The sequence below is a fragment of the Toxotes jaculatrix genome, chromosome 5 (genome assembly GCF_017976425.1).
Source record: "Toxotes jaculatrix isolate fToxJac2 chromosome 5, fToxJac2.pri, whole genome shotgun sequence".
Taxonomy (NCBI): Eukaryota; Metazoa; Chordata; class Actinopteri; family Toxotidae; genus Toxotes; species Toxotes jaculatrix.
The window spans coordinates 2,811,284-2,825,024 of NC_054398.1; the positions used below are offsets into that span (position 1 = coordinate 2,811,284).

The window sequence follows — 13,741 nt, forward strand, 5'->3', positions numbered from 1 at the left end:
AGGAACCTGCAGTGGAAAGGCTGGAGCTCAGCTCAGTGGGGCGCGCTTCTTCTGCACGGTGAAGGAAGTGACTGCTGGGTTGGTATCTTTGGCCTTGTGGCGGTCCACACAGACACGCACACGTACACACACACACACACACAAATACCAAATACACGCACACCTACCTGACTTGCAGTGAGGCTGCCAGCTTCCACTCTCTGTATGGCCTCTCTTCTGGGTTCACTCCCATTTTCCCCTAAACAGTATCTGTAAGTACATATTTTTTCACAGTCGGAAACAAATTAAAATTTAGATTTAAAGGCACATTATCATGCATAGACACAAAAGAAATGACAGCTTAAGAGCTTTAGACAGCAACAACATGTGGCCATTGTTTTCTGATGATGCAACGATGGTCAACACAAGAGGAAAACGTCCTTATATTCATTTTTATCCTTCACCTTATAAATAAAACAGTCTGTCTGGAGGGACTGCAGTAACATTTCTGTCTGTACGAAGCATCACCTGTGTACTTGTGTTGATCAAGCTGTGGGAGATTGTTGTTACTAAATTGGTCATTTCACTTCTGTCTTATTGTAGCAAACCAGCGGCGGATCACCTGTCTGCATCCGCTGGACAGGTCAAATTCACATGTACACTCACACGTACACCCTCCCGTGGAGCACGTTAAAACCAGACGGTCACCACCAGTGCAGACACAGATTTACACAGCAGACACAGCTCTTCTCACCGACACTTACACCAAACCACAGAGCACACGCTGCACTCTCAGCCACATGTGTACCAGAAACACTGGAACTAACGAGTTTCTTTGTAAGACTTGCAGTGATTATGTATAGTTAACGCAACGCTCTGTTTCTTTAAATGTTGTTTTTCCACATTCTGACTAAACAGGCTCAGTACTATTATTTAATAACTACAAAGCTCACAAAGCAAAATACAATATTGTTGATGAAATAATCATCTCAGTGAAAAAAAAACTTATTACAGTATATTGTAATATACTGTGTTTGTGTTTCCAAACACAGGGTTTTACTTTTCAGCAACAAAAAGAGCTTTATTGAAAATAGAAGATGACAAATTAAAAAAAAAAGTGCAGAGGATTGCCAGCAAACTTTGAGCTTAATAATTTGAGGTTGTTGCCTCAGTTATTAAACTAACTAAAGGAGATCCATAAGGGCCGTTTTGGAGAGCACACTGCTGCTGTGTGTGATGACGTGACCGAAAATAATCCAGCACCTGACTCTTAAAATTCTGACATAAAGTCTTTATTTCTTATTTGTTACTTGATCAGTACATGGACAGAGACGGCTTACCTTGTATATGTATTTATATATAGAATATATTTAAACTTAACAGTACACATCTGAATGACAACAAAGCAGTTAAAAGTCCTTCCACTTTCGAGAATAGAAACAAGCCCGTAGGGAAGACTTCCACAATATGAAACAAACCAGACGAGAAAAAAAGAACTTATTGCTCTATACAAATCAACCATAATGTTAGTAAGAAGGAGAATAGTAGCAGTACACATGAACCAATATCATTATACCAAGATGAGGTTACACCCTATTGTTGCCTAGAAAAAAAGAGAAACTCCAAGGGAAGAAGAACAGAAATATGTTGATCTTCACAATACAGCAGTGTTAAAGTGTTCGGTTCAGGTAACCTGCCCGATAAGGTAAATAAAAAGTATCTACAAGTGCAAGGGGGACCAAGGTCTATGCAAATCCAGGATCCAGTGCCAGCTAACGCAAGTTGTGGACTTTCAAAAATTGCTACTGAACCTCACTGTTCGTAGACCTTCAGGAGGAGCAGGGAGGAGCTGGGGTTTCATGTACAGGGTTACATGTCGAAGATGGTGGGGGCCAGGGATACAAACACAAACCATAGTGAGGGGGATCTGAGGGGATGAGGTTGACAATACTGTACAGCACTTCAGAAAGGGACAAAATACATTCAGGAGCCCCCCACCCCCCCTCCAGGCAGATTGAGTAGAAGAGTTGTATGAGGTAACCAAAGTGTAGATGGCAGAAAATAGCTGGGTGACGAGAACACTGAAAGATTATCGTGTACAAACTCCGCTACATGCAAACTTCAGTGTTCATGAAAAGAGGAGTGACTGAGGTGTTTTATCAGACCAGTATACTCTCACAATCTCACCTTCTCACGTGTCAGGATACTTCTCGGTTTTACACTTCAGCGCCGATTCATTCAACAATAATTTCTCCAGCTTCAACAGAATCACATTCTTTTCCTTTAACAATCATTTGTTCACTATGTTTCAGCTCTCTCTCTCTGTGTTTTTGGTAACAATCCCTTCACTTTGTGTTTGCATGAAAAGAAAAAAGTGTATTCTCTCTCATTATGTCGCTCTTTGGGCCCCCCTGGTGCACAGAAACGCCACAAACACCACCAACAAGTTAAAAAGTGACGTTAGCTGATAGCCCTTTAAGGTGGTGGCTGGGCTTGCCTGTGAGAGCCGGGGCACCTTGTGTGTGTGTGGTTTTTTTTGTTTTGTTTTTTTTTTTCAATGGGGGGGAGGGGGGTCGAGATGGCTGGGAGTTGCCCTACATTCCGAGCTTGGCGCCCAAATGGCTCCAAAAAAGCCCCGCCCCTTACAGGCCGCCTCAGGAAAGCACACACCTCAGCGATTGGAAGCTACACCCCTTCTGACAGGGTATCAAAGGGTTTTTCGTAGAACTGAAAACAGTAGAAAGTGACTATGGTACATGAATATGGTACATTACCCGGGGACCCAATCACCTTTGACAAGGTGGTCCAGTATTATAGCAGACAACAGCACACAGCCTCACTAGTCTAAAACTATACATACATGTACTGTACTGGTGAAACTATGGTTACACACTATACCAAAACACACACTGAACAAATGGCATTGGATTCCTACCTGTGTGTGAATTTTATTTATTTGTTAATGTCTTTTCTTTGGCTTGGTTCCCTTGCAAAGTCCAGCCCATGGAACTTTCATTTGAGCAAGCGTGTGAAAATGTGTGTGTGTGTGCATGTGTGTGTGTGTGGTTGTGGATATTTGTGCATGTGGGGGTAGCTTTGGTATATCCACAGAAAGGGGCTGGGCTCTGTAAGGGAAGGCTGCTGCAAGTTCTTTGGCGGCGGCCCGAAAAGAGGGGCTTGTCGGGTCGGCCCGGTTCTGCCTCGGTCCCCCTGGTCTGGTTTGGTTTGGGTCAGAGTGTGATTGTCATATTAGAGACCACAAAGAGCCGACTACAGCCAGAACCACATCCATGCACTAGAGTTAGGCTGCGTTCACGAAGACGTTTGCTTTGCACGTTGGCCAATCATAAATTCCCATTCCATTGTATTTCACTGTGTGAAACAACACACACCCATCGACACAGCCCGTTGTGTTGTTGTAACACAGGGTGAAAGTCTGTCTGAATGTGGCCTCACAGACTGATGATGGTGGTTTCACCCTCGTGTCTATTTAACGTTCCACACGGAAGGTGCTAATGAAGAATACCTTAATATTTGCTACTACTCAGATACTAGAATGCCCTATGATTACATTCACATTCACATGCCTATGTAGATGAATACTTATTCTAACCTATATTCATGTAGTGGATTGTCTTCGAAATGTCAGATGACACACAGCTTAAAGCTGCGCTCAGTAACATTGCACTAGTTTGGCTCCAAATGGCAGAAATAGGAGGAAAATTTGAACTTCAATAACCAATGTGCTGATGTGTGCTGCCTGTGCTGCTCACACACTGTATGCAGTGGAGCTTTCTCTGGATATCTGCCCAGCCAGAGAAGTGACATAGCAAACATTTTAAAAATCCGTTGTGTCCCAATCAGTGTGAATATGATCATCTTTTATATTGTGCTCCGAATTTGCAATTTGAACTAATACAGATCCAGTAATGTTCCTCTATTAAGCATAACTCTATTCCTAAGTTTACATGCCTCATACAAAAATAATACGTGAAGCTATTCAGCTCATACTGGTGTATGACAATTTCATGCTCACTGGATTTCACAGAGAGTGATTATAGGTGAGTGATTAAAGTCTGGGAATCCAAGTTGAATTCTACCTCTGAGTTGTTAGTTTTCTGCATGCTCGTTACATTACACTGCTTATCTATATAATCTTATGCTCATTTGATACTAAACTGCTGCACAATTGTGTCAGCTAAGCTACCTGGTGGTGTAGTGGCTAGGTTCCAGTTCGCTTGCGACTGGTGGCCTTGGTTTAATTTCCTGTCAGGAAATAACAAGAGTTCAACCTCAAACTCTGTCTCAGGTCCTACACAGACCCAACTTATTATTACAAAGTTTGATTTTTTTAATAGAAGCTTTTCTGATATTATACAGTGCTGTTGTGCATTAGTCCCTTAACAAATGAAACACATGTATGCTGATGATACTGTTCTTTTGCTTTCAAAGACTAGTTTACAAGTTTGATACACAATTTTACCAAGTGCAGCTCTAAAACAGTGTGGTATACTCTATCTACGCTCACAGACTAAAAAAAAGCTACTACATGTTCTCTACGGGTGCATGGGGTTATAATAGGCTGTGTTCTGCTGTCTGTCAAATTCTGGACACACCCCCTCTGATTCCTCTCGCTCCTGGAGAGAAATAAGCACTCCCATACAAACAACACAGAGAGAGAAACTCACACTTCTGTACAACAAAAAACATAAACTGCTCACAAAATACTGATGCATAACTCTTTTAGCCCCTAAAATAATCCTTTTCCGTGCCATATCTTGCTTTACCTTCTCATATCACATTATTAACAGCAGCTCTTTGTCACATATTGCTGTATGGACTTTTGACAGAAAGGGTTGCTTTCCTAGTTTTCTTTTTTCGTAGCTTTTTTTTGTGGGGGTGGGGGTTGGAGAGGGGGAGTGGTTTAAAAAGGACGCAGGCAAAGAATGAGAAGACAAAAGAATGACACTTCAAGAACAAAAAGTTGCCCAAATCTTTAAGTGTTGGGCAGCGGGAGTGAAGTGGATATTTAAAAGGTGTGGCTGGGTTTTTTTAGTAGCAATACATATGATATTTTACAGTGGGGGGGAAGAAGATAGCAGACAGAGAGAGCTTTCCATCATGTCTGACTACTTCTCTCACACCTTCAGTCCTTCACTTTCTAAAAAACATTTTCCTTACACCATTCCCCCCATCTCTTCTTTGCCATCACCCCTTCCTGTCTCTCTCTTTCCTTCTCCATCCCTCTACCCCCTCCCTCCCTCCCTCCTTCCTTCTATGGCTCTTCAGCAGGAAACCTCCATGGTCTGGGTGACTGTGCCGACTCCCTCCGTGCTGTCGGAGTGAGTGCAGGCCCGAGAGCGGGACCCGTCAATGGAGCTGGCGCTGGTCAGGGAGGCCGTCCTGGAGCGAGCCAGGCGGGTCATACTGGCGGAGGGCACTGGGAGGAAGGGGAGAATGGAAAATGGGGGGGGGGGGGGGCGGAGGGGAGAATAATTCAGCATTACATTCTGTAGAAAACTGTGAGATCAGCTGATGTTAGGGAGATGTGGGGAGTACATGCTAATGTGGAGAACTAAAGAACATCCCTGTCTGTTGCTGGTGAGAAGCTGACCAGCTCACACAACAGCCATGACTTGTTGGGGTTGTTAATGTGTCCACACAGAGACACATTGTCAGCACCATGCTGGAGAATTTCAGGGCTCATTTCGTGTTGCACGTAACTAAATTCTCCTTTGGGAGTGTAACGTCATTATTATGGAACTGAATTAAATTATACATTAATATTAGGCAAATAATAAATGGTATTAGACCAAGTGAGCAAATGGGCCTGGAGTTGAGGTAATTCTGTTTGTTTTCCAAAGTCCAGAATGAGCCCTGAAGCTCTTTGTATTAATCCTGGTTCTGAATATGTTTTAGTTTGACCAAAATCACAACAAGTAATCATAAAATGTAGTAGGGTTCATGCAATAGAGTGGTATTTACGTTAGATATAATATTAATGTAACTGTCCAATCATCTTTTGTTGTTAGATAAATTTAATGATGCAGTTGAAATGGTGTGGTGAGTTACCCTTACTTAGAGCAGCACTGATTTATGTTTTTTTTGGCCACACTGTGGCAGCGCAGCAAGCTGTAAACAAAACACTTATATTCTGTATCTGTATATTTGCTTTTAAAGTTTCTCTGGCAAATGTTAGAAATCAGTTGTCCAGTTACACTTCCAGCAGACACAGAGCGCCACCGGGCAAATTTAGGTCCAAAGTTTGTCCTGCCAAAGTCTGTGTTCATTCAGCAGTTTTAATCAGTTTATGTTGTTGTTGTCTCTTTTAAAGGCTAAACTATTACTTTTCTAATGCTGATGGTCATTTGTTATACATATAGTCCAAAGGGCTTTGCTCAAAGCTAGCTGAAGGCCATGCAAAGAGCAGTATTGGAGATGCAATGGTAAAGGAATGGGGAAGGGGGGTAAGGGCAGTATATTTTTCCATGGGAGGAAAAATTATTTTTAATAAAACAAAGATGGGGTTTAATGTCCTTAGAATTAGAAAAACAAACAGCAAAAGTAAAGATTTCATAACAGCCCAAAATAGAGTATTAATAAGAAAATAAAATCAACATAAATTTCAAAATGCCAATGTCATCGAACAGGGCAGCAATAAGAGGTCAGAGGTGAACAGGGAGGAGGAAGTACCTGGCCCTCCACTCAACCTCCGATCCTTCACATAAGCGACTGAGAGAACAGGGCAGGGAGACAGACGGCAAGATTAAAACAACTCACATCCCTCTGCATGGAATACATCAGATCACAATACACACACATACAACTGCAGTAATATGTCTGCTGAAACAGCTTTTTACAGAATTCATTTAAGATAAACATACTTACAAAATCTCTCACTCCCTAACTACAGTGGGTTTTTTTTACGGATACTTACTGTAGCCCATTCCCTGCAGGAAATACTTGAAGGCTTCAGTCAGCTTTCCAGGCTGGAAAACAACATGTCAGAGTTTTCATTTCACTGATTTTTGGAAATAATGATGTTAAATATAGAAGATGAATTCATGGTCTGTCTGGTGCGTTACCTGTGTGAGCTGGGGGAGACCACCAGAGTCAGCCATCTGCCATGAGAGGAGAGAGCAGCAGTCAACCAGAGTGCTAACAGTTCATAACTACACAGAGAATCTGTGATTTTCTGTCCATCTACAGCTGCGCTGAGAAGCACAGTTTGGGCATGTCATCACTGAAATAAAGCAAAAATGACTAATTTCTTAGAAAATATTTCTTTATATAATCGTATTTGAAGATTACAAGTTTGGGCGTCATGTGTCTATGATTCAGACTATGTTAATGCATATTTTGGGTAAATTAATGTCATTGGGATTATTTTGTCTCTCATCACTCCACACTTTTCATCATCTGTCAGCTGATTCTGTGTTGTTGTTTACCTTTAGGAAGGTGGTGTTGGTTGGATCCAGTTTGGAATTGCACTCAACCTTAAAAACAAAAAGAGCAGGTTGAACTGAATGAGCCAAAAAAAAAAAAAAAAAAAAAAAAGGGCACTGTAACAAGAAATCTGAAATCTTCATGGAGTTAAAGATGGTCAGGACTGAGAGCAACTGTGGCTGTGCTGTATGTGCAGTCTATATATGGAGACTATATTAGCCTGTGTGTATGTGAGTGACCCAGATACTGCAGTTAGCTGCAGAGATGAGTCACTGCAGCAGACTGAGAGGACGGCCAGAGTGTGAACACACACACATACATGATGCATGAGCATTCACACTAATGGACACACATAAACACACATTCAGCATCATGCACACATGGACTATGGTTTTACTCTCTGCTGCTTCCTGTCGCATTTTGCCTTCAGTCCTTTACACAGATTCCAAATTTCACAGTTTACTGCCCAAACATGTTAAATACGAAGAAACAAATGTTATACAGCTCTACAATTGAAATGCATGTATTTCTGTGCTTGTGCTGACTGAAAGCTCAGAGATGCATCTGCAGAGTCCCACGCAAATTTGCAACAAAACAGTCATAACTGAGGCGCAGGATGTGTGACTGTGTCTAAAATTTATGCATCTCTAAACATGTTCCACTTATCTGTTCCTCTGCTCAGAGCAGAGAACAGAACAGTTCAGATGGATGCTCGAACGCCGGAGGAATGTATCGTACAAGTGGGCGCAAACACAGCAGCCTCCACTCGTAATGTCAGCGTGTATGAAATATTAACATGACCTCCATCTGTCACATCCAATAAAACAACCTTTGTTCACATCTCTCCGCTCATCGCACTTCTCTTCTCCACCCCTCTGTCGCTTTCCATCTCTCCGTCGTTTTCTCTCTTTCCAAGAGGTTTATAACCACGTCCCCTCCCACCCTCCCTCCGCCCCACTCCTCCTCCGCCATCTGACAGAGGAGTGATTTGAGTTAACTTTGAACATGCAGAAGATTAACTGGTGCAGAAGCATACATATCTGGGCCACTTCAAACTAGGAAACACCAGAGAGGGAGCGAGGCCATCTGGCCCCTGGAGAACAGACACTCACACACACACATACACACACACACACGCACATACATACACGCACGCACTCACAAACACACACACACATTGGATTTACATGCCAAGTACAAAACACTGAACAGAGCAAGAACAGGGGAAGGAGGAAGGAGGGAGGGTTCACTGTTTAGAGCTTTAGATAGACTAATATTTCTCAGAGGTTGGTCTGCTTTAAAAGAAGGAGTCATCTCCGTGGGTGAATTACAGGAGCAAGTAAAGATGAAAGATATCTGGTGAAAGGGAGGTGCAGCAGGATGAGGCAAAGAGAAGTATTCTGGGAAGGGAAGACTGAAGATGGACTCACCACTCCTTCCTCAGCAGGGGCGTTGTCTCCTACAACCAGCATCACGGGGCACCTACAGGAAAACAGCGTTCATGATGAATGTTCATTCCAGTAGATGGAGGAGAAAATCCTTTTGGATATGTTTTGAATTTTAGGGCTGAAACTATTAATGTTTTCACAGTTTTCATCACTGATAAGATTTTCCTAATTATTCTTAACTGGATATTTGTTTTGTCAGAAATCAGTAAGAAATCCCTGCCACGATTTCCCAGAGGCCAAGGTGATGTTTCCAAACTGCCTGTTCTGTCCGAACAACTGTCCATAACACAAAGATATTCAACTTACAGTGATCTTAAAAATCACGTGTTACTTTTTAGAAGCTGGAACCAGAAAGTATTTGGTATCTTTTCTTCACAAAATGATTTTTTACTCCCAGAACAATGGAAGAGCCCAAAATAGTTCCTTTTGTTTATTAACCTCCATTAGATATTATTTAAGACTTTATCCTGGTTGAATGAACTGGATTATGTTACCAGTGGATTATGAGAACTGTATCTGTAGACTCACTTCAGGGTCTTGGCGTTGAGCACCGTCCCACTGCGGTTCATCTCCAGGTCCCTACGACTGAAAGAGTAGAGACACCATGAGTGATTAGATAAAGTACTTGCATGTTTATGTTTGTGTGTGAGTGTGTGTTTGCATTTCTCCACCTGTTGTACATGTTCCAGAAGAGCTGCAGGTTGAACTGGTTGATGGTGTTGTTGATCTGTTGTCGGTAGCTCTGCACTAGCTCTGTGTTGTTCATCAGCTCCTCCTGCAAACACAAACACACACACACACGCACACAGACACACACAGAAGGTTGCCTGAAACTGAAGAAAACTGGAACAGCAACTGAAAAACTAGGATTATCAAGTTTTATTCCCAGACCATGAACATACCTGACTGAAAAGATGTGGCAGCACAGTATCTGGCAGAGTGCTGGTCAGACCTGACAGCTGGGGGGGGGGGAGACAGGGAAATTATTACTGTAAGAAAACAAAAGGCAGGTCTGGATTTGTGAGCTCACGTGTTCCCATTCACAACACCTGTACACAGTAACAGACAGGTACCTTGGTTGCAGCCCAGTCAATCCATCCTTTGCCGTTGGGGTCGATGTTGAGCAGAACCAAACCCTCCACCAGGTCAGGGAAGATCAGCTGAGAGCAGGAGACAGAGACTGATTTAAGGCTGGTCTTGGATTCAGAACATATTAAACCTGAATTGGAGAATCAGGGATTGACTCACAGCGAACTTGGCCAGAATGTAAGCTCCAGCTCCAACTCCGATCCCAACGATGCTCTTAAATCTAAAAAGATCATTGATCCATTAGATGCTGTGATTTAAAAACTAAAGGATACACGACTGTAAGCAGGTCATGTGCTTTGATGCAAGATGGATACGACAACTCTGACCTCGAGCTAAAACATGGTCTGGTGTGTCAGATCCTGGAGCTTCAGTGAGAATTTAAATGTTTTGATTGGTTTATGGTTTATTTTACACAGCAGAGCTTTGTTTTGTAAATCTGACACGATGTCCCTGCAGATGGCTGCTACTGAAACACTGGCTGTGTAGGAACAAAGTGGCATTTGAAAGCAAAGAGCACCCACCCAAAGTGCTGCACCACAGTGGGCAGCATCCCGGCCAACTGGTCCATAGTGGGGTACTGGTACCTGTGGAGAGGAAGGACACGACTGTCAGACTTACCTCCACTTTGCATGGTGTGTGTGTGTGTGATCAAAATGTATGAATACTTGAAGTAAATGAAGGTAATAATGTTAACTGTAGCATCTTCTATTCATCAGCAGGCTCATCCCCTGACATATTAAATCATAAATAATCCTCCATTCATCATTGGTTGTTATCAGATACGTCCCTGGCAAAGTGCAAAAATGTGTGTGTGTTCATATACCCCTGTGGCAACTGAGAGGCTCCGATCTGCTGTCCTGGGGCATCAACGTGGCAAACCACAAAGTGCTTGGTGATCTCCTGCATGTCCTCATTATTGAAGAAAGTGTTGAAGCACAGTTTGTCTGTAGGACAGAGAGGAAGGAGAGAAAATAATCAGTGGCAGCACGGGGCAAGAGGACGGAGCGACGGGGCGGAACATGAGAGGGGAGGAGGAAGAAAGCAAAGGGGAGGGCAAGGAGAGGTGAGGTTAGAGGGGTGAGAGCAGAGGACTGCGATCACATTAAATATGCACCGCACTCAAAGAGGGGATTAAAGGTGACCATCTGTGCCAGCAAGGATGAGGCAGCGATTCCCAACAGGCCTCATTCACCTCCACTTTTAACAGAACGCTGACACTATAAGTTTCTCTGCACTGTGATATTTTATTTGGCAAATATGAACAAGTACAGATTCTGTCTGTGTTTTAAAGGAGGAATAAGAGATTCCGGAGAAAGACGGCTGATGTTTGAACTCAACAGCAAAACAAATACACCCCTCCCTCCAGAGCCCCTCAGCTCCATCTCCCCTCTTCTCTCCCTTGTCCTGTGCACGGGCACGAACACCAAACACAACAAAGGATCTAATTAAAGTGTAAAGGGGACCATGTTTACTGTTGGCTTTCACACGAGAACCTGATTTCCTTGTGTAGGAAAGTGTTTAAGTGTGGATTTATAAATTATTAATTAATAATTACTATGACCACTAGAGGTCACCTCACAATAAAACGTAACTCTGAGTTGCAAGTTGTCTGCACAGACGACCTAAATGGTCGTCTTTTGCAGGAGGACAGCCTCAAGGAGGGAGCCTTGCTCTGTCCTTTCACTTTCTGTCTTTTGTTAAATGTATCTGGTCAGTTACCAAGCTAGTAACCAAGTCTCCTGGGTATGTTGGCTTTAAGGCTTTTATTGGCTCTTTGCGACATTCAAGTTTCACGTGACCTGCAGCTTGTGAAGCTAACACAGGGCCCTGTGGTCGCTGGTCAAGAAACAGTTTCTACAATGAAAACTCATAAAACCTCAATGTCTTGGTTTTAGTTTTCCAAATGAATGCGTTAATAAAGCAGCACAGCTTGGATAACAATGTTTTTTATTACTCATCATTTTTTTCTCATGTTGTGCCACCTTCTTTCAAATAAACATGGTCACTGAGCTCATTTTAAATAAAGGGGGGTTATGAGGGACGATAATCACAGTTAAATCTCTTTTCTTGTCAGAGCTCTGTGACCTAAACAACTACAAACTCAGATCATTGTATTCTGAAACAGCAAGACTACATGTATAATAGATGTCAGCTCTGCGTTCTCCGTCCTCCCACTGGCTCTGCAGATGGCCTACTTTCAGCCCGTGTGTGTCAGACTCGGTGAAACCATGCAGCAACATTCTTTCCTCCTCCAGCTCTGGTTGAGCAGTGTTAATTAAACGGACCAATTAGCACGACAACTGGGTTAGAGGAAATAGAGGCAGAGAAGGTGGCCGCTTTATTTTTGCCACGGTGCTGGTGCTGGTGCCTGCGTGTGAGCTTTTTATATGCACATAAATCCAGATGCTGCCTGAGGACAGAGGCGAGAAGATGCTCTCGTCGGCTCGTGCTGAATCATCGGACAGTCTGCACGACTCTCTCCGTGACCTACTTTCTCCCTTTGCACTTTCGCCTCCCTCTCTATCATCCCTCCTCTTTCCTTTCGTGTTCTCCTCATCCTCCCTTTTCCTCTGCAGTCATAGGAACCACAGAGTGACAGATGCCTCCATGTATTACTTTTATTTTCCTTTCTTATCTGCAACAGTTCCTGTTCAGTGACCTCTTTTCTACTTCTTAATTCAACCCTCGTCTTTCTTTCTCTCTCACACACACACTTCTAATCTCTTTCTCTTCATTTAATATTCTATTTTTTTTCCCGCTCCGTCCTGTTCTCCGGTTCTCTCTGCTCCGGTGTTTTGAATCCGGGGACTGGCAGGCTGCTGTGCCATCTGGCACTCCTTTTAAATTTATTTATTTTAAACAATAGACTCCCTACCAATTTTCCTTTTATTTATTTATTTTTTCAGTGCGACTCCTTTCTTCCCTCCCTTTCCTGCTCTGTTCTGTATGACTGCGTCGTAGCTGAGTGATTTAGTGACTGGCTGTGAATACTAATATCCTCGTGGTTGTCCTGCAGCAAAAGCATGTTCCATTCTGGTCTGTTGTCGTCTTTAGTCTGTTTCATTCTACGCTGTGTCTCGTTTTCTTTCTTCTTTGTTCTTCATCAGTGTTGTTTTTTTTTCTTTGTGTTTTTCTGTTGTATGACTTTGTTCTAAATGAGATGATTGTGTTAATGATAAGTTGGAAAAAAAAAAAAAAGGAACAGGAGCGATTAAAGGTAGTGTGACAGACAACAAAAGCCAAATATCAAATACAGTCATATGAAGGTCAGCAGAGCTGTGGATCAGCTCCGGTCCATGACACGCTATCTTCCAACACCACCCACCCCCCCCTCCACCATCCCTGTCCCACCTCCACCCATCAAGGCAGTGCTGCATTGCTGCTGGCCCCACCCCGCCTCCCTCTGCAGGATGGGGATGTTTTTCTGACCTACATTTCATCGGTGCCTCTCACACTCACCCTTTCATTTGCTTCCTCTTCTCCTCCTCTTTTCTATTTTTGTCAACACACATCAGACTTTGGGTCAAACCCACATCGGAGCCTTTTTGGCTCTCGCTCTCTTTTCTTTCTTCACATTGTTTTGTATTCTATTTTCGACTCCTCTGCTTCATCTATCCCTCCTCTCCTCTACACCTGGGTTTATATTATTAACCCTCCCTTTATTAAATTATTGCCCAGCTCAGAGTGTATTCAGCCCTGGCATGTATCATATGCTGTGAACATAATGATGGTCAGCACTCAGCACTCTCTTCTTCTCAGAGCGTGAGATGATTTTCCTG

The 13,741-nt window shown here is 43.0% G+C and overlaps 1 protein-coding gene across 4 annotated transcripts in view; it reads right to left on the reverse strand.

Annotated features, from left to right (window-relative positions):
• Positions 1-1,267: 1,267 nt before the first annotated feature.
• Positions 1,268-13,741, reverse strand: part of ndrg4 (NDRG family member 4) — a 44,112-nt gene continuing 31,638 nt past the window's right edge. For 3 of the 4 annotated variants that reach the window (XM_041038131.1, XM_041038130.1, XM_041038132.1), the window contains 13 exons: positions 10,786-10,906; positions 10,484-10,546; positions 10,122-10,182; positions 9,947-10,033; positions 9,776-9,832; positions 9,545-9,648; positions 9,402-9,458; positions 8,856-8,907; positions 7,428-7,475; positions 7,065-7,100; positions 6,917-6,968; positions 6,673-6,711; positions 1,268-5,419 (listed from right to left, as the gene is read on the reverse strand). In XM_041038131.1, the coding sequence (XP_040894065.1) occupies positions 5,265-5,419; positions 6,673-6,711; positions 6,917-6,968; positions 7,065-7,100; positions 7,428-7,475; positions 8,856-8,907; positions 9,402-9,458; positions 9,545-9,648; positions 9,776-9,832; positions 9,947-10,033; positions 10,122-10,182; positions 10,484-10,546; positions 10,786-10,906 (932 nt within the window). In that variant the 3' untranslated portion in view covers positions 1,268-5,264. The remainder of the gene's footprint in view (positions 5,420-6,672; positions 6,712-6,916; positions 6,969-7,064; positions 7,101-7,427; positions 7,476-8,855; positions 8,908-9,401; positions 9,459-9,544; positions 9,649-9,775; positions 9,833-9,946; positions 10,034-10,121; positions 10,183-10,483; positions 10,547-10,785; positions 10,907-13,741) is intronic. The other variant, XM_041038133.1, reaches the window with a different exon arrangement.